The sequence below is a fragment of the Narcine bancroftii genome, chromosome 1 (genome assembly GCF_036971445.1).
Source record: "Narcine bancroftii isolate sNarBan1 chromosome 1, sNarBan1.hap1, whole genome shotgun sequence".
Taxonomy (NCBI): Eukaryota; Metazoa; Chordata; class Chondrichthyes; order Torpediniformes; family Narcinidae; genus Narcine; species Narcine bancroftii.
In genome coordinates this window covers 434,791,755-434,813,217 of record NC_091469.1, presented here as the reverse complement: position 1 = coordinate 434,813,217, position 21,463 = coordinate 434,791,755, and the positions used below count along the sequence as shown (strand labels likewise).

General features: G+C 42.2%; 1 protein-coding gene across 1 annotated transcript in view; it reads left to right on the top strand.

The window, feature by feature from the left end:
• The window catches only part of adam22 (ADAM metallopeptidase domain 22), a 319,406-nt gene that overhangs the window by 153,366 nt on the left and 144,577 nt on the right, over positions 1-21,463 (top strand). The window contains exons 7-11 of the mRNA XM_069914278.1: positions 484-553; positions 3,226-3,290; positions 3,829-3,903; positions 6,415-6,486; positions 10,219-10,385. Coding sequence (XP_069770379.1) covers positions 484-553; positions 3,226-3,290; positions 3,829-3,903; positions 6,415-6,486; positions 10,219-10,385 — 449 coding nt within the window. The remainder of the gene's footprint in view (positions 1-483; positions 554-3,225; positions 3,291-3,828; positions 3,904-6,414; positions 6,487-10,218; positions 10,386-21,463) is intronic.

The window sequence follows — 21,463 nt, the reverse complement described above, 5'->3', positions numbered from 1 at the left end:
ATTGGAGGATTTTTTGATTCGGGAAGAGATTAGATAGGCTGAGTTTGTTTACCCCAGAGCAAAAATAGCCTAAGGGTGACCTGATAAGAAGTTATAAGAGAATTGTCAGGATGTTTATCCCATGATATTAAAAGTGAAGACAGTTTCATGTCTCAAGGAGTTTTGAAAGTTTTCAATGGTATTTCAGGGATATAATAAAAATGACATTTGGACTACAGTTAAATAGTTAAGACACCGAAGGATATGGATCTTATGCAGGCAAATGGAAAAGTCGTGTGGATGTGATGGGCCAAAGCCCCAGTTTCTGTGTGGTACTTTATGACTCTCACTGATGAGAAATCTCACTGATGAGAAATTGCTCTTCTGGCATTTCTATTTTAAGTTGTCCTGTTTACTTCAAACATTTTCTGTGTTTTTATTAGCATAAATAATCACGATGTTTAATGCTGTTCTGCTTTGTTTTTTTTCCCTTTCTCTCTGCAGAATGAAACCAAGTCTCACTTAGTTTACCAGATTGCTGGCCATGGTGTTCCTTTACAGTTTCCACTACCTGGTAAGTTATGGTGACATTTGATATCCTTTGTACCTTTGTAGATATATGGAAATTCAGATGCCATCATGATGGACTCTTGCATAACGATGTACTGTCTAATTTAAAAGGTCAAAGACAATTCAATGGATTATTTACTGAAACCATATTACATAAAAAATGGAGACATGTCCACAGAAGAACTAATGGGGATGCTTGGAAGTGACAATGATTTGCTTCTAGGTCAGACAAATCTATATAACTGCTTGATGATTTGACATTGTCTATTTCTCATCAACAAAATTGTTCTCTAATTTGTCATTATTCAGTTACAACTGTGGTGGAGCACTGAGCTGATGCTACAGTTCCTTGCTGAGAGAAATAGAAATCAACAATCTTGAAGTACCTTCTTGAATACCTGTTTTCTTTAGAGTTAACGACTTGCATTCAGACAATCCTATGAATCTTGATAAGTGTCAGCAAATTACAAATGAGGGATGAAAGGAGTCTTTCCTCATTACACTTTGAGCAGAAGATCAGCTGGCTGGTGTTCTCTGAATGCCAAGATACTGAGATACAATTAGAATCTCTTTTTTGTGTGCTCTCCAGGCAAGTTAACCTTTACATGGTATAACAAGTAGAATAAAAGCAGAGTACTACAATTAAACAGAAGTGTAGGGCATGGTCTGAAAGAGAAAGGTACAGTTAAACATTGCAAGGCATCATATATATTGGGAGGTCCATTCAAAATTCTATTAACAACAGTAAAGAAACTATCCTTGAATCTGGATGTGTATGTTTTCAGACTCATCTCTTTGAGCAAAGCGCCGGTGTCCATTTTCACTGCCCATAGCACATCTGCTTGGGCAGCCACACTCCTGAGGTCATCCTCCACAGTGAGGTGCCAGATCCCTTCAGGCAGCCACTCCAGGAAGATCTTCTGGAACAGCGGGCTGGAACAGTGGGCAAGATCTGCTGGAACAGCGGGCAAGAGGTGTGGCCATCATTGAGAGCGAACATGTCACACGAGGCCGGAAGGGGCCCTGTCTACCAAACCATCGCTGTGCAGCTGTTGGGCTGCGCGCTCGAGGTTTGAGAGCCCAAAAGTGTGGGTTAATACCTCTTTGATGGCCACATACTTCCCTTGCTGTACAGTATTGTTCCTCCAGACTTTTCCTGGGCAGAGACATTTGTCCTGTGAAAAGAAAGAGAAGGGAGGGGGAGGGGAGAGAGAGAGAAAGAAAGAAAGAGTGGGGGGGTGAGGTGGGGGGAGAAGGGGAGAGAGAGAGAGGGGGAGAGAGATCTGTTTTCATTTGATTAGAGGAATAAGAAGTGATCTCATTAGTAAAACCTCAAGATTTTGAGTGTACTTCTGGAATGCTGTTTTCCCTGGTTGGGGAAGTGTTGAAATCAAAATAATGCAATACAAAATGATTTGAGGTGCAGGGTTCAGTCATTCAAGAATGAGGGCCAAGATGAGAATAAAATTTGTTCACTCAGATGGAAAGAATTATTTTTAAAATTTCTGCTCCATAGTGCTGGATTCTCAGTTCTCAATACATTCAAGGATAACATTAACTATAACAAGGAATTGGAGGATCAGGCAGAATGTGGTGGGATCTTCCTCTTGGTGCCACCACTCCTATTGGAAGTCACCTGGGTTTCTTTGTGGAAAACCTGAAGTGGATCTCCAGAATGGATTTCTGTAGGTAGCAGCATTGCTATCTGTGCTGTAGGCTGCATCAGGATGGAATAGAGCACATTTTTCCAGCTCTCTGGCTGGGAAGCTGCTCGCCCAGCCTGTGCAGGGTTTTCAGAGATGCAAGAGACTGCAGATATTAAATTGATGTGCGTGTGTGGAGGGGAAGGGGGGGGGGTGGGTGGGGAGTGTGAATAGTTTGTCGGTTTTTCGTGACTGATGCAGGATCTTGACCCAAAACATCACGAAATTTCCTATCATCCACACAAATGCTGGTCACTCCTCTGAGTTCCACCAGGAGTTTGTATTTTTCTGCATGGAACCTAATGTGGAGAGATACCTGCTGAGATCCTAGCATGTGAACTTTTCATTTGATTCAATTGGGTCTTCGGAACTTTTTTTTGTTGTTTTCAAGGTCATGCATGTCTTTCTTTCGTGCTTTTTAAAATAATTCTAACGTAATTTTTTTGTTAAATGAATTCACAAGCGTCTCTGTGAATGTTAAAGGAATTCACAAACTAAGTTTTACTGGCACCTTTAGCAGCAGGGACTTACTGCCATTACAACAATAGAGGGTGGGATTCCTCTGTCTCCCTTCGATGAGCTCCCCAGCCCCTCTCCTTCCTTTCTCCTATCAGAGAGCCATCCTTCTTAGCCCCCTGCCCTCTTCCCCATCACTTTTCAGATACTTTCTCTTCTTCCCCTCCAACTGTGTGGACTTGCTAGCCTGTGCTCCTCCCCTTTCCCCTCGCCCAACCTTGCATTCAGGTATCTACTTGATTTTCGACACTCCTAAAGAAGGGCTCAGGACTGAAATGGCAAATGCTGTTTGCTTTCTATAGATGCTGCATGACCTGCTGAGTTTCTTCAGCATTTTTGTGTACTGATCTGCAGGTTTCTTGTTTACCTGGAACTGGTATTGGCTTTTGTAATTGAGCACACTGTTCTTTATTCACTTTATGTTGCATATATTATATACATTGCATATTTTTTACAGAAAAGGTTGGAAGAAACAATTTTCTCCATGTTAGAAATTCAGTCCTTTCAAGAAAGAAAAGACAGGTATGTTTGACATTTTTAGCAGATCAATTTAATGAAATGTAACTAATAGAAAAGATGATAGATTTAGATTAAAACAAGAATTTTGGTTCACTTTTTTTTAACTCTTTAGTTAGACCATTGGCTGCACGGCCAAACCTGAGGAGCTCTCTGCCACATTCACCCCAGTGCTCTACATTTGTAGATTGCTCAAGGGTGCAAAAGATCATTGGGATGATTTTCCTTGTTTTTTTTTTGTCTCTTTTTTGTCTTTTTCTTCCATCTGAAAAATTCAGCGAGAGGATGAAGACTAAATTTCAAGAGTTTTTGTCCCCATTTGTCAGTCTTAAGATTGTCAGGACATCCCCAGTGGGCAGTGTGGGTTTGCCTAGCTGACCAGTATTACTGAAGCAGCAGGAATCAGTCTGCCTGCCTGCCTCAATTCCTTGGTCTTAACCGAAGGAACCCCAATGCAAATGAGACCTCATAAGTCATTATAAGTGAGACTAGTTTGGGCATTCATTAGGATGTACAGCTTAACCAATTTTGTTTCTTGTTACAGATACACCGAGTTCGGAGGGATGTTCTCAATGAGACTAAATACATCGAGCTGATGGTTGTTAATGATCATTTCATGGTAAAGGCCAGATTTGAATTGTGATTACTTAGGGGGAAGGCAGGAGAATGAGGTTGAGAGGAAAAAAGTTTCAGCCATGATTTGAATGGTGGAACAGACTCAATGGGTCAAATGGCCTGATTCTGCTCCAAAGCCTTGTGGGCTTTTTTTGATCTGAAATTCTTTGACATGAATAATTTGTGCAGTAATTTAGCTTGCCTCAGGTAAAAGGGCATGTGGTGTGTTGGTATCCATAGTATGAGGATTTGAGTACAGGAGCGAGGATATCTAGGTGCAGCTAAGCTAAGGCCCCATCTGGAGCTTGTTTGTAAATTTTAATTCCTTATCTGAGGAAGGATGGAGGGAGTGTATTAAAAATTTGTTGGATTGATTTCTGGGAAGGTCAGATGGACAAATGAGGAGAGATTGGTCAATTAGGTTCACATTCCATTGGAGATTTGAAAAATGAGAAACCTATACCTAGCAACACTAGACAAGTTAGATGGAAGGAGGATGAGGAGCTTGTATAACATAGTCTCCAAATAAAGTCACTGGAAATAGGGATGACTAGAGGTGATTTGGACTTTATAAGGCAAGCATTAGTTTGGTCGAAGAGCAGGTGGACCTAGACCGTTTGATTGTGCTTCTCAAAAATAATGTCTTTTGTTGCTTTGGAGATACCACTCTAACCACCACCCTCCCATCACCTACCTCTGAAGTGCATTGTTGCTGGCTTGGTAGTCTCTTGGCTCAGCAGCATTGGGATAACTCAACTTGGTGATCATCGTCAGGATGTCCTTTCGAGTCCTGCTTCTGCATCGATTATCTTCACTCAAAATGAGGAAATTGCTAGAGCAAAACTGGTGAAAGGTGACCCCATTCTTGAGAACAAAGTTGGAGTCAAATCAAGTGTTGATAGAATTGGACCATAAGTGAGAGGGAATGGAAACACATAAAATAGTTCATTGCACTGAAGAGGGACTGCACCCTAAACAGCCACTCTATTCACAGAATTATCATCACAGTTTACTCAAGAGACAGACATATTTTCAAATAATGCCAATAAACTTAGCGAACTTTTAACCCTCTTTATTTAGAGATTGCAGAAGTACCTGCAATTGTTTCATGTGATGCATTCATTAATTTGGCAGTACTTTAAGAAAAATAATGTTTTCAACTGCAAAATCTAAAATCCTGAATGTACAATGTTTGCAGAAGATATCTCATTAAAAACTAGAGAACCATGATGAGTCTTTGAAAGGGTTGCCATTTTATCAAAATCTCCTATCCTTTCTCACCTAAATAGTTTGTATTTGAATCTATCCCATTGATTTGGCGATTACTGTGCTCTATTGGTAATGAACAGAAACTAAACCTACCCTTGTGTAATCAAACATTAATGGGTTAACTCAGTTGGATTCCATCCAATATAGTACTGGCTTAAGCATCCCATTAAATCTGAGGGAGAGAGTGCCGAATATAGGTAGATGCAAAGTAGACCTTGTGTTCTGGCATGTAGTGTCCTACAAAAAGAGATGTTAGAGTCGTAGCGACAGTATAAAAATATCCCTTCAGTCCATTCAGTCATCACCACCAATTAATTGCATTAATTCTACATTGATCTCATTTTTCATTCTCCTCATATTCCCCAACTCACCTCAGATTCTACCACTCATTGTTGCACTAGATTTACAGTCCATGCTTCTTGGGTATCTAAAAGGAAACCAGAGCACCAGGAGGAACTCACAAGGCCACAGGGGGAATATGCAAACTCCACATAAACAGCACCAGAGTCAGGATTGAACATGGGTCTCTGTGCCATGAAGCAGCATCTCATCCAGCTGTGCTGTAATGTGAAGACTGAGAGTGTGGGAGGACATTGTGATGGGATTGAGGTCTGGCCAGACATCATGCCTCAAATGTCCTGCCATCTGATAACCTCTGCCTCACTCCCTTTCCCCACGCTTGTCAAGGCTGTTGTAATACATCTGCTTGGAGCAGGGTATTGCTGAAAATGTCCTTTTAATAATTTTATATTGATGTTCATGAGATGTCTTTTGCCATCAGATCAGTTTAAATGCCATTAACATTAAATGGCACCAGCACTCACATGGTTCATGGATTGTTGGAGCCAATGTAGATTTGATTTATTCCAATAATAAACTCTAGATACTGCATCAAAATCAAGAATTTCATTTTCACTTGGGCACCAATGAGAGGTGAATTCCTGCCTTAGGGCTCACTTAATCACTTACATTTTCTGCCAGAGCACAGGCTTTTAGAGGACGCTAATCCACTTTCACAGAATAATCTTAATTTCCTGTGTGTCGGCTAGAATAAATCTGAGATTTCATTTAATAGTGATTCTTTTTTCATTCTTTTCACAGATATTGATTCAATGTAAAATGTGCAGAAATACTTCTTGCCTTTCAGAAAGATAGATTCAGCCAGTTTTGGTAGCGTATTGAGATGGTATTTGATATTGACAGATTTGGGTAGTTCAGGTTAACATTTTTTATTCTCTTTTTATAGTTTAAAAAGCATCGTTTATCTGTGGGACTCACAAACAACTTTGCAAAATTAATTGTGAATTCAGCAGATATGGTGAGTCCTTCATTTTGCAAAGAGCCAAAGTTGAGATGGTGTAAATGAAGTTATTTATTTCTGTTTTTCCTATAACAAACTAAACACACTGGGTTTCATTTTCTTTGCTGCTTGCAGAGGCATTTTAGCAAGGGAAAAAAGGTGGATACATAAGTTTAAAGTTCACTCGAATTTAATCAAAATTGTTTATAGTCATTTATCCTTTAATTCAAAAGCAATTTAGAGTAAACAACCAAATTGATAAATTTGGTGCATATAATATTACTATTTTTGCTCTTTATAAAATTTATTTGAACTTATTATTGATAGTGTAGAAATGGCATGAATTGAAAGTGTGGCGTGGTTAATATAGCGGATAGAGCAATGGTGGTACAGTGCCAGCACCTGGAAACAAATCCGGTGCTGTCTGCAAGGAATTTGCATGTTCTTCCCATGTCTCCATGGGTTTCCCCCATATACTCCAGTTTCCTCCTACCCTTCGAAAATACTGGAGTTAGAGGTTAATTGGGTGGCATGGGCTTGTGGGCTGAAAGGGCTTGTAACCATGCTGAAAGTCTAAAATTAAAAAAACATATTTTGGTACAGTGAAACTTTTTTAACTCTGTGGACACATCAAAATTCATGAAATAAGCACCCAAAACACTCCTCAAGGTTTCCAGTGGCTCCATCAGCATCCTCTGCTTTATCTCAATTATAATGGTTCTATCATTTAACTTTGTATTTCCAGTTATAAAGAATTCATTTAGTTGACAAATAACAAAAAAATTGTAGGACTTGGAAAATTGAAATAACATCAAAATCCTGAAAATTTTTACAGATCAGGAATCATCTGTGAAGGGACAAATGATGTTAATGTTCCAGGTTAAAGACCTCACATTGGATCATGCAAATTGTTTGTTTCATCTGGGCGCAGTGCTGTCCCAAACATAAAAGGACCTGGTAAAAACACAATGCTGGAGTAACTCAGCAGGTCAAACAATGTACTTTATATAGCAAAGAACAAGAAGCATAACCAACAGTTTGGGCTTGAGACCCCATCAAGCTATGAGCAATATGTAGGCAGGTAGTGGGATAGGCAAAGGGAGGAGTACAGATTCACAGGCAGGAGATAATAGGTGGATAAGGGAGGGAGGGTACACCAGCAAATGGGGTGGGGGTGGCTCTGTGAATGGAAAGGGAAGGGGTGGAGAGTTGGAGGAAAGAAGACAGAGGGATTGGGAAGAGAGGGAGAACAGGGAGTAGGTTAGCAGAAACTGGAGAATTTGATGTTAGTGTCATATGGTTGGACCAGTGCCCAGATGGAAAATTAGATGTTGCTCCTCCACTTCACAGGTAGTCTTGTTTGACAGTAAATTAAGCCATGCACAGACATATTAGCGTGGGAATGGGGGCGCAGATTTGAAATGGTTGGCCACTGGGAAATCCTTGATGAGGACAGAGTGAAGGTGCTCAGTGAAGTAATCTCCCAGTCTGCATCCAATTTCTGCAATTCATGGAAGGCAACAACAGTAGATGACTCCTGCAGATTCACGTGAAGTGTTGCTTCACTTGGAAGGACTGGTTTGGGGCCCCGAATGGTGGTGAGGGAGGAGGTGTGGGTGCAAATAGGCACTTTCTGCGGTCTCAGGGGAAGGTGTCATGGGGACAATTAATAGGAAGGGATGAGTACAACAGAGAGTCACCACCGGAGTGGTCCCTTGGGAGGTAGAGAGGGGAAGGTGTGTTGAGTGGTGGGATCATGTTGTAGGTGATAGAAATTGTGGAGGTTAGCAGGATGGTAGGTGAGGACAAGGGGAATTCTGCTTTTGACACATCTGGGGGCAGAGAGAGCCAGGGCAGATGAACTGGAGATGCAAGAAAGGGCTGAGCTGATTATGGTGGAGGGGAAGCCACATTTTTGGATAAAGGAGGGTATTTCAGATAATCTGGACTAGAAGACCTCCTCTTGGGAACAGATACAATGGAGATGGAGGATTTGAGAGTAGAATAGAATCCTTGGAAGGAAACAGGGTGTAAAGAAGTGTAGTCAAGGTAGTTGTGGGAGTTGGTAGGTTTCGAAGAAAAAGTCCGAAGAAAGCTTGTCTCCCAAGATGGAGATAGAGATCAAGGAAGGAGAGAGTATCACTGGAGATGGACCAAGTAAATTTAAGATTGGGGTGTAAGTTGCAGCAAAGTAAATAAAGTTGACGAGCTCATCACGGGTGCATGAGGTAGCAGCTATGTAATTGTCAGTATAGTGGAGGTAGAGTTAAGGGGTCTTGCCTGTGTAGGCTTGCAGCTTGGATTGTAAAAAGATTGGACATCCATAGTGAAAATAAAGTGGTCAAGTTCCGGGAACTGGAAGTCATTGTAGAGATGGAGGACATGCGAGGTTTCGTGGATGTAGGTAGGGAGGGGATTGGTCTGGGGGAATAAATGAAGTTGTGTTAAGATGATAATAGTGCAGTGGGGCAGGAGCATGCAGAAAAAATGGGTCTACCTGGATATTGACCTGGAATGTACATACATTGTCTACTTTTCTCTATCGAACTGCTTATGGAATGTTCTTCATTGTTCCACTTGCCTTTGACTTCCTCAGCTGTGAGTTGAAATGGGTCATTAGAAAACTCTTTGGAGATACGATACTGTATCAAACTGAATTTGGCCCAGTTATTTTTTATGTTTCTGAACGTCAAGGTTGTTATTACTTAAAATAATATTTGGAAATGATGAACAATAAATGTTGGTCTTGCTGTAAACAAATTATGTGAAACTCGGTGCTCCTTCATCAATGGTGTGATAGTGAGTAATCTAGAGAGATCTTGTGAAAAATCTACCCTGTTAATGTTTTATATCGGACCAACTATAATTTCCATTATAGTTGAAATTATTTCCATGGAATATTAATGCCCTTGCACTGAATAAGAGTGCTCTGCAATAGAAGTCCTAGTATCCAAAATTCAAGCAGCCAGCAGCCTCAAGCAACTGGCAAAAAAAAAATTGAGGAAAATAAATAAATATAATTTAAATATATAAGAGTAAAATAATAGATAAAACTTACTTAAGTTTAACATTATAAAAGTAAACATTCTCTGAAGTAACACATGAAACTTTAATGAAGATGGGAGCAATTATTCAGCTAGCAGAGTGCCTTGGTCATGCTGTGCTCAATGTAGCTGTTTGAATAAAATTTGACTAAAGTTGTGTTTGAATAAAATGGCATCAGCTAGGATGAAGAGCTGGTTGATGGTGCTCATTGTTGGGGTGATTCTTTAACCCTGCTTAGTAGGTCATTCCTTATCCCTGCTTAGCAAGAGTTGCCCTTGTCACAGGCTTTATTTGTAAACTCCGGGGGGGGGGGGGGGGGGTGTTGGTGTTAATTATCTATAATGTATTATATTCATTGACTTTCGGGCAGCTCCATGGAGGGGGAGGAACCTGCAAATGCAGCAATGGTTAAATGTTTTCAAAGTATGTGACTGAAAATAAAATAAAATGCTTTAAGGTTTGCATATTCATGCAAGTGAAAATTGTTCAGTACTGTATAGTATTTTTGTCTTTTAAAGTGTTTATTCTTAATGCAGGCATATTAGTTAGGTATTGTAAGAGCAAGTTTCAAGCATCAGGAAAATACACTTATCCGGTATCTACCAATCCCCATAGGTGCTGGACACCAGGGGTTTCACTGTATATATGGAGAAAAATTGAACTAAATAGGCAATGTCTAAATTTATATTTCATCTTTAATATTAGATTTTCAAGAAGCAACTTGACACTCGCATTGTACTAGTTGCTCTGGAAACCTGGTCAGTTGACAACAAGTTCACCATAGACGTAAACCCTCAGGTAACTCTGCGAGAGTTTATGAAGTACAGGAGATATTTCATCAAAGAAAAGAGTGATGCCATTCATCTGTTTTCGTAAGTTTTTTTTGTCGGAATAATTTCCTAGATTATTGAGTAGTGCTGAATTCAAAATCAGTACTTTTCATTGAAGGGTTTTGTTCCAAGCAGCTTGTTTTATAATCATAAAGCAAGAATTGAATGCTAGTATCATTCAGATATAATTTGATTGCGTTATTCCTTAGCACAGTGATTGCTAATTGCCTTAGCTTTGATTTGATTTTATTCTTGTGTCTGTGCATTAATCCAGGAGCTGACCTTCTGGTATTTCCCCTGGTGTCAGCAAAAGGCCATTTTAGCAGCAGAATGAGCTCTCTGAGAAAGTACCTTTCCTGCCAATCTGGAAGGCATGGCCATTAAAGTAACTGTTTGGGCAGTTTGCCTAGACTGGAGAGTGACCTTGTGAGCCTAGTACGTGGATGAGAATAATACCTAACCTTACTGAGCTCTCCTAGATAGCAAAACAGCCACATAAAACTCGGGAAGCAAAGTATTTTGGAGTGAGACAATGGCTTGCACAAACTGGAACTGCACAGTAAAATATTGCCCAAAATGCTTTACAGACAAATCAAGAGGTGAATTAAACGTAGTCACTGGAAGTCAAAAAAGTGGACTTTAAGCAGATTAGTGAAGGAGGCCAAGAGAGGCAAAGTGTTTTGAGACAAGAGTTCTGGAAAGTGAGGTTGATGGATTAGTGTTTTTGGGGGGAATTGAAGAACGTGAACATGGACATATGTAGCTCGTGGAGAGATGGGCAACAGCAGTGCAGAGGAAAGATTTGAAAAGAAGGACAAATATCTTAAATTGGAGGAAAGGGCTACAGGATGAGAGTGTACAAGATCATGCTGATGGGTAAGCAGATCCTTAGTACAGATGAATGCTGATGGCTACAATTCAGTTATACAGAATGGATTTTGGAAGAACATCAAGGAAGGCTTTGGAGTTACAGGTCAAGGATTCCTAACGTCCATGATCCGAAAGCATTGTTCACGTTTCTCTCCCCTTGCCTTGCCTGATCTCTTGAGCATTCCTAGTATTCACTGCCTTTGTAGCGGAGGTGTCAATTGGAAAGGATCTGACTGACAAGCTAATGCCAAGCATGTGCACTAAGAAGCTGCTGGGGATGGAGTCTGAGCAGAGTTTCTATTGTGCTCTTTAGAAAAAAAACACTGGGTGTGGGGTTGTGCTAGGAATATGCTGGTGTGGACGTTTACTTGAAGGAAGTTGGGACTTCCTCAAGATCCTATGCCAAAATCTTAAAGCTTACTGTACAATCCTTGCACTGGGTTCAAAGTATTATGCAGCTGAGATACAGTTGTATGAAATTTGAACTCCAGCCTTACGACAATTTATCCCTGAATGTGATTTGCTATTTTTTTTAAATACTCTCCATCTTGCTTAGGTCATCTGTTCATTTTCCAATTATTGTATAATTTTGATGATAATTCTTACAATCATCACATACAGATATTAAATATATTAATTATTTGATTGATAACATCAATTATCTACTTAGTTGCTTGCATTCCTATAGCTGCCTTTTTTAGGTATAAACACCATAGATGTCAGATCCTGTTAGTTTAACTCTGCTAGTCCTTGGTATTAGTAACAGCAAGCCTCCAAACACTTACCTACTATGCTTTCTCCAACTTCCCTGCAATCGTGACATTAATTATTGACATGTACTATGCTCGGGGATTGCCTCACTGAGCTTCTCTCTTCATTTAGTGTGTATTCAGAACTGCTTTTTCCATTGTTAAATCCATGGGCTTGTGGAAGTTGAGAAGTTATCTGACCACAATTGTCATATGAAAGCCTTTGAATTTTGCTATTTCTTTCGCTGCTGTCTCCGTTTCCTGGCCATAGCACAAACCAAGAATAATGTTGATTCTAATGAAGATGAATATCGTGTGATTATTCAACGGTGTTGCTTTTGATCCCAACAATAGCTGTGCTGAAAAATTGCATGTGCTGTAGATCTGAAAATCTCACAAAGGCTTTGGAACAGCCATCAGAGGCTAGAGTTAAAAAAGACAATGTTTTGGTGGGTGATATTTATGATGACATTGGGATATCATCAGATTCCTGTGATTGTGGTCCATGCAGAAGACAGAATTGAATGGAAAATCCTTTGTCCTTCAGTTTTTTAGGAATTGAATGTTGAGGTGGAATCATTAACTCCCTCCACAAAACTGATTTGGAGCCCCAGCCATGTTAATGGCAATCAAATAATAAATGTTTTTTTTATTGCTCTCAGTTGAGTTCATAGTAGGTGTATATCCAAAGGATCAAGACACTTCTGATAAAATAAATTGGCAGCTTCTTTCAAAGTGTCTTCCTGAATGAATTGTTCTGTGTGAACTAGTGATAGAACAGCAATATTCTGAAAGATACATTTTGTCATAATTTTGAGACATTGTTGTTATTTTGTCAGCAAATGCCATTCTTTGAATTGCAGTACAACTCCGATTATCCAAAATGGTCAGGACTGGGCCTATGTCAGATAAATGATTTTTTTTTTGGACAGCCCAGTACTAACAGCAAGTCACTTGTATCAATGTTTAAACAACAACAAACAAGAAGCAAAGGCTTTTTAAGCATTAAAATAACATTCAATTCTCACCCAAAAAAATTGCTGGCATCAACGGCGTCACTGAGACCTCCCAACCTCCTCCGCTGATCCCTGACACGTGCCCACAACAGCTGTTAATCCCTGAGAAGGCTTCACAAGTGGAACATTCACTGTCTCTCTAGTCATCGGAGCTCCCAACACCAGAGTCCTGACTCTGAATCCTCCCCGGGGAGTCGGTGTGCGTGTGCGGTAGCAGACTGAGGGGAGGGTTCAAAGTCAGCATCGGGAGCTCTGATGCTCCAAGGAGGGAAGGGAACAGGAGGGGAGGGAACGCCACTGAGCCCAAGGTCCCGCTCCTACCCGGGAGGCCACTCTCTTTGATGACACCTGTACAAGGTATTCTTCCGACTGCTTGCGGATGGGAAACAATGGCATGGAGTTTGAGAGGGAAAATTGTAGAGAAAGATCAATAGAGGAAGGTAAAGAAGAAATGGTAAGAGAGAGGGGAGGAAGTTATCTGAGACAAGGACAATTGTCATTCTAATTTCATGTCAGTTTGACTGCAAAAAAGTTTCGGACAAATGAGGATTTCTGATTTGTTTTGGAGAATCCAATTTTGGATAATTGGAATTATACTGTATATTGTTTATAAGGAAAGCTTTACCTTGCAGAACAATAAGAATGTTTAATGCTGTTGCAGACACGAAGTAGAGAATGCTCTCCTCTAATCCAATAAACTGCATCTCATTTCCTCTAATACATTCATATGTCAGAATTCTTGCAAACTATACAAGGAAAGTGGTTGGGTGGGAGAATATGGAAAGGGTGCAGTAAGAGGGTGACAACCTCAGTGAGAAGACTGGTAGACATTCAGCTAGTAAAGTGTTGTGGGGTGGGGGTGGGGGAAGGTAGAAGGCAACAAGACTCAAGCCATTGTCAGTCCAGATCTGCAATTTTCCTCAATGCATATGAAAACAGTTTAAACCGACGTGGAGTTAGCTCACAGATGAACTAGAGTCACATTAAGCAGTGAATAGATCCAGGTCCTGAAAGGTCTGCAGCTTCCCCTATGTCCCAGGGGTAGCAGGGAAGGCAGTGAGAGATGAAGCAGGTTAGAAAGAAGAACAGGGAGTAAAAGAACAAAAGATCAGCTTCCAGCTGAAGTGGTGAATGGAGACTCAATTTTAACATTTAAGAATAATTTTCACAGGTACATGGATGGGAGAGGTATGGAAGGCTATGAACTGGGTGCAGGTCAGTGGGACTAGGTAGAAAAATGGTTTGGCACAGACTAAAAGGACCTATTTCTGTGCTGTAATGATCTATAGTTCTCTTGTACAGTTCAGAAAAATGAAGGAGAAAAGTAACAGAACAGGAAAAGTGGGAATGCAATTGAAAGAAAGGAGTGAATGTTGGAACCAAAGATATGGAGAGCCAGCAAACTCGTGTAAAGCTGGTGATGCATAGTGTCATCTCATTGAAATATGGATTTTATCCCAGTCAGGATTAAGCATGTTCATAGTTATTTGGGGGAACTAGATGACCTTCCTATTTGGTACACAATATGAATTTCATTCAGATTTTTGATCATCCTGCATTCCATGTTGCTACTATCGAGATGCCATTAGGTTAATAATTTGTAACATCACCAGAGTTTGGTGTGAGGTTGACAATTGATTTCATCCAATTAGGAAGGCATTGCTCTAGGAGTGGCAGTGCTGGGGCAAAGGCAGTGGTTAACCCATTGTGAGCAAGTGATCGTCTGCATTAAGATTTAAAACCAGCTAAATATTGGGCTAGGTTAGTGATTCCCAAAGTGGGCACTGCTGCCCCAACCCCCACCGTTGAGAGTTGAAAGATCCAAGGGGGAAGTGAGGGAAAAGGGGGAGAACCAAACCTTCAGTCTTCTTATTTATTCAATTTGCTGCAAAGTTTAATGAAGTGCAGTAATTTTCTGGCCAGACTCGGGGTGGCAGTGAGCAAAATAAATGGTGACAAGGTGTTCTGTTGATAGGGAATGAAATAGGGCAGGTGACGGAGGTAAGTGTTGGGGAGAATTTCAGATCCAGTGATCATGTGTCCATTAGCTTTAGCTTAATTATGGAAAGGGATAGGTTGGGTCTGAAGACAAAGGTCTTCAAGTGGGGGAAGGCCAGATTTGAAGAAATGAGAAGGGAATTGCGGAGAGTTGTGTGGGCTGATCTTTCTGCCAGAAAGAATGTAGAGGAAAATTGGAGGGTATTTAAAGGTAAGATTTTGGGAGTACAGGATCTTTATGTTCCAGTTTGGTTGAAAGGCAAGACCAAAAGTTCGGGGAGCCGTGGTTTTCTAGGAAACTTTGGAAGTTGGTTCAGGATAAGAGGGAGACTTTTGCTAAATATAAGAGACATAGGAAGTATGATTGCTACTTAGATTGCAGAAAAAACCTTGAGAGGGAAATTAGAAGGTATGAGGTGTCCATAGCTAATAAAGTAAAAGTGAATCCTAAGGGTTTTTACAGATACATAAATAGTAAAAAGAGGGTTAAAGATAGAGTTGCTCCTCTGGAAAATGGAAACGGTGGACTATGTGAGGAACCGTATGAGATGGGGGAGATATTGAATGATTTTTTTCTCATCTGTATTCATAAGGGAAAGGGACATTGGACTATGTGAGATTAGTGAGGCAAATAGCCTAGTTATGGAAAGGATAGAGATTAGTAGAGAGAGGGTTTTGGAGCTTCTAGGGTTAATAAAGGTGGATGTCTCCTGGTCCTGATGGGCTTTTTCTCAGGTCGTTAAGGGAGGTCAGGGAGCAATAGAAGGGGCTCTGACCGTGATTTTTCAACGATCGTTGGAGGAGGGTGTGGTGACATGGGATTGGAGGGTTGCACATGAGTTCCGTTATTTAATAAAGGGACAAGGTGCAGGCCAAGTAATTATCGGCCAGTAAGTTTGACTTTGGTGGTGGGGAGAGTTATGGAGGGTTTTCTTAGAGATAAAATGTATAAATATATGGATAGGCAGGAATTGATCAGGGGCACCCAGCATGGCTCTGTGAAGGGAAAGTCATGTTTGACCAATCTAGATGAGTTTTTTGAAGAGGTGACAAGTGTCCTGGGTAAACTTGTACCTCTCATTTTGTTCGTTTTAGATTGGTCACAGTGTTTGAGCTACCGAAAGAAAAGAGACACACACCCCGAGAGCACTTCAGTTTATACAAATCTTTATTACTAAATCTAAAGCTGAATTCAAACTACAATATACAAGCCTTCCCAATTATACTCATCAATGCATGGACTGGTCCCAACTGCCGAAGCGAGGCAACGACCGCACACTTGTAGTAGGTGGTCTGGGCACCGGTAGCAGCTTCTCCACCTCCCCCGACCAGGATGTTGGTTGGAGTCTAGAAGTTCTTCTTCTTGCTGAGAGATGTTGCCACCTCTCGGAGAGTCTCAAACTTCAGTAGTGGGATCATGGCTTATATTACCCAAAAATTGTTTACTCATAGTTTATCTCTTTGAATAAATGATTTAATTATCTTCAAGGTCTCCTGACAGTCTGCGACCAACAAAAGACAACTGCATCTCTGGGCCTCATGATGGAAATTAGATAATGTCTACTGATTCAACTGCATCCCTTCTTGCATAAGCTGGTCTAAATCCTCCATTACATTCCACACCTTGGTCGCAGCCTGTCACTTACGAGACCTTACAAGCATTTGAGTACAGAAGGAGCGAAAAAGAGAAACTAAAACTATAATAAGCACAAAAATAAGCAATAATGCGAGCAACCGACGGAGAATATTGTGGCCCAATCCCCCAAATGTACCAGCTAACCATGAAAAAGGATTCCAACCAAGGCTCAAACTATCCTTGTGGGCCACAATACCCAGACGCTGAAGCTCATGAACAGATTTTAAAACATGCTGAACAGTATCAGATATATTAGTGGATACATCGGGCCGTGTCCCCCACGGGCAACTCCCTCGGAACGTCCTCGACATTACAAATCCAATTGCTGGCATCAAAGCAGCGGTTAAGCCAGATCAGCAGGAGCGCAAGACGGAGGACCTGGAACAAAGAAGCCTGGCATATTTGTCACTTACGATGCCATAAGCGTTCAGTATTTAAACAAACTAAACCATCCTGTCCCTCAATAGCTACCGACTGAGTGTTACCCTGGGCAGGTGTCACTATTTCCCCTTTTACAGGAGGGCCACTACCTGGTGGTGCCACCCATACCTTTTGTCTGGCATTCTCTAGCTCAGGAATGGGGTGAAATGACTATTTTTTCCTCTGGAATAGGCTGTAGTTCATAAGCGTGAAGAAGTCCGATAAAAGGTGTACCTCCCTTTCAAGGGCGAATATTCAAATTGTCGACTGCCTGCTGCAGCACATGCCACTACCCCTTAAGGGTCCCCAGTGGTGTTAATAAACGAATTTGTTCCTTCAGTAAGCCATTAATTCATTCAACTAACCCAGCAGCCTGCGGGTAATAAGGAATGTGGTGGACCCATAAGACACTGTTGTCAGTTGCCCAATCACAGATTGCCTTCCTGGAGAAGTGCGAGCCATTATCAGACTGAATTTCCTCTGGTACATCGTAACGAGAAATTAAATGGTTTAGTCCTTGGATAGTGCTAGCTTGGTCAGCCATCTTGGTGGGAAAAGCAAAAACCAGGCCCAAAAAGGTGTCAACCATTACTAGGACGTAGCGTTTACCCATACAGTCTGGCACGGCAACCTGTTCTCCAGCATGCCACTGAATTCTAAGGAAAATAACTGTCCAGGATTGGCCCTGCACCTTGGCGGGGTTAATGGCCCATCCTCTTTGCATCAGGGCATCTCAGATATTCCCCATACCTTCCTGTACCATCTCTTCCGTGGCCCCTTGGATCATCATGTCATCAATATAATGGGGAATCGAGAGAGAAGGTGATACTGGCACAGCCTCCAAATTACAGGCAATTAGTCTGTGGCAAATAGTGGGAGTGTGTACATAGCCCTGAGGGAGGCGGGTGAAGGTATACTGGCACCCCTTCCAAGTAAAGGCGAACTGATCCTGTGAGACCTCACCTATAAGAATACTGAAGAAGCCATTAGTGAGATCAATGATAGCATACCATGTTCCCGAGTTCCCAGTAGCAATGTTTTCAATAAGGGTAACAATGTCCGGAACTGCTGAAGCAAGTGGTGGGGCATGTTTGTTCAAAAAACGATAATCAACTTTCATTCTCCAGGAGATATCCGCCTTCTGGACCGGCCAAACAAGGCTATTAAAGGGCGATGTTGCGGGCCTCACTACCCCTTCTTCTTGCAAAGCATCGATGGTGGCAGTAATCTCTTCCTGCCCTCCAGGGAGGCGATATTGTGGAATGCATACTGGTTTCGGGGGGGGGGGGGGGGGTGGAAGGCACCATAACAGGATCCCACTTAGCCTGACCCACCAGTGTTTTTGTAATAGTCTGAATTCCAAATCCAAATCCCCCTTGGCTAGTATTAAGGGCCGTACCGGCCAACATATTGATACCCAGGATACACTCATCACTGGCAGCCACCAGGCCATGTAACCATACAGGGGAACGGACATCACCCACCGTGGCGCAGATTTTTATTTCCTTCGCCAGGGTGATTGCTCCTCCCATCCCCTCTATTCGAAATGTCGGTCCAGTCCAGAGGTCGGGGTTACCAGAAATCACCGAGTACTCCGCACTGGTATCGACCAAGGCCAAATATTGGTGGTCATTACCCCCACCCCAATGGATTGTTAATGGTATGTAGGGCCGAGGGTCCCCATGTATCCGCTGTATCTCAATGGAGTAAACACGGGAATCCTGCCCGCACCCTCATGCCTTAGTAGGGTTCGGGGGCTTCCAGGACCACATGCTACTATTATCCATAAGAGCCTTTTTCATCAATTGTTGTATCTCATCACGGGTAACTGGAGCAAGAGAAGCTGGCTCGATAGGAGCAGCAGTGGGAGCAGAAGGCTCAACAGCTGGGGATGATGTTCCCCTGCCTTCCTCTTATAAAGGGCATAAAGGACCGCGGTAGGTTTCCCATCAATATCACTTTTAGGTACGTCTAACCTTAACAAGGTTAGAAAAAGGTCCTTCCTTGTCGGCCCCTCTCCTTTCATCCTGCTTGTCTGATTTAACCTGGGTTGTACGTGAGTGGATTTTACCTCCCAACTCTAATTCTCAAAGCCCAGATAAGGCGTGCACCGCCTCAGACACAGGGTGCCCAATTAGCGGACTAGTTACGGACAGAACCAGTCCCCGTACAATGGGTTGGGCAGAACAAACCAATCAGGTATGCATTCCAGCCGTGAATATCTCTTCATCAGGGCTCCCCCCATGTACCCACAGCCTCAAATGCCTTGCATACAAGGCAGAGGCCAGGGCCTGTTGACGAATTACCCCAATTGTTCTGCAAATGTAAATCGCAATCTACTGATGATGGGTATACTCGTAGCAGGGCATCCCCTAGAGTGGCAAGTAAGGAATCCACCTCTCTTCCTCTATCCCACAGCTCAGCAGTGACCGGGTTATCAGTAGTCAATGTTCCTAATCCCAACAATTCCTCAGGGGTTAAATATACATTACCCCCTCCTTGCTCCCAAACATGCAGGAGCCAGGCCGCCAGAGTTTCTCCTGTCTTTTGCCTAAATTGATCTCCAATGGCAGCCAGCTCTTTTATAGAGAAATCACGGATCATTGACTGCTCTCGACCTCTGCTCCCACTTTGCCCACAGGATCCTTTGCCCAGTGGATGGGACGAGGCCTAGGGCTTCCCATAGAGGGGGTGGGCCATTGAGCATAAGCAGGATTTCAGGTTCCTTTCCCTGGGTCCTCTAGTGAGATCAGGGGATCATCTACCTCTTCAATCTCATCAGTTACATTCCACCCCTCTCCCTCTTCATCTGATTGGAAAATCCGCTGCCTTACAGGGCGAGCGTGAACAGTGGGTGGAGAGGGTACAATGTTAGGCACATGCTGAGGAGTATCATCATTCCAGATATTCCCATCCCAATCATCAATTACATCAGGATCGTCGCCATTCCTTATCATGGCACAAATACGATGTGGATCGGGTTCTACCCCTTGCTTTTCCTTATCTGCACAGAGCTGCTGCCAGAGTTTAATATTATGGCAAATCGTTTGGACATGCTTATCCTCCCATTCTTTGGCTCAGTCCTGACTGGTGCAAACAATCTCACTCATCATGGAACAGCGTTGTCGCATGGCTTCTATCTTCTCCTCTAGTTGCTCTCTCTTGTGCTGAGATTCTACTTCTTGCTGAACTGATTCTGCTTCATGCTGAACTGAGTGGCATAACGCTGTGGCCAGCAGCCAAAAACCGTCCGTCAGCGTCCCCTTTTTAACAGGAAATTTACTTTCTCGAAGGAGAGTGGCAACCCGCTCTCCCAGAGGCGCACTTGATGGATCTAACTTCTCATCCCAACTAATGGGTGGTCCCAACAAAGACACGGTATTGGCCAACATTCCAAACCCATCGTCTTTGGAAGTCCATCCCGGGATCAAGAACTGCTCAGGGCTCACCTCTTTCTTTTGGCGGAGCATCTCGAGACTAACCCTGCTCGTTGCGCCAATTGTCCTGGGTAAACTTGTACCTCTCACTTTGTTCGTTTTAGATTGATCACAGTTTTTGAGCTACCGAAAGAAAAGAGACACACACACCGAGAACACTTCAGTTTATACAAATCTTTATTACTAAATCTAAAGCTGAATTCAAACTACAATATGCAAGCCCTTCCCAATTATACTTGTCAACGCCTGGACTGGTTCCAACTGCCGAAGCGAGGCAACGACCGCATACTTGTAGTAGGTTGTCTGGGCGCCGGTAGCAGCTTCTCCACCTCCCCTGACCGGGACATTGGTTGGAGTCTAGAAGTTCTTCTTCTTGCTGAGAGATGTTGCCACCTCTCGGAGAGTCTCAAACTTCAGTAGTGGGATCATGGCTTATATTACCCAAAAATTGTTTACTCATAGCTTATCTCTTTGAATAAATGATTTAATTATCTTCAAGGTCTCCTGACAGTCTGCGACCAATAAAAGACAACTGCATCTCTGGGCCTCATGGTGGAAATTAGATAATGTCTTGCGATTCAACTGCATCCCTGGGCCCCATGGTGGAATTTAGATTATGTCTTCTAATGCAACTGCATCCCTTCTTGCATAAGCTGATCTAAATCCTCTATTACAACAAGAAAAGTGGATGAAGGCAGAGCGGTGGATGTGATCTATTTGGATTTTAGTAAGGCTTTCGATAAAGTTCCGCATGTAAGGTTAGTTAGGAAGGTTCAGTCACTAGGGATTAATAGAGAGATAGTGTGATGGGTTCAGAGGTGGCTGGAAGATGGACAGCAGAGAGTCATGGTGGACAACTGTCTGTCAGGATGAAAGCCTGTGACAAGCGGTGTGCCTCAGGGATCAGTACTGGGTCCCCTCTGGTTTATCATTTATATTAATGATTTAGAGGAGGGGGTGGTTAACTGGGTAAGCAAATATGCAGATGATACGA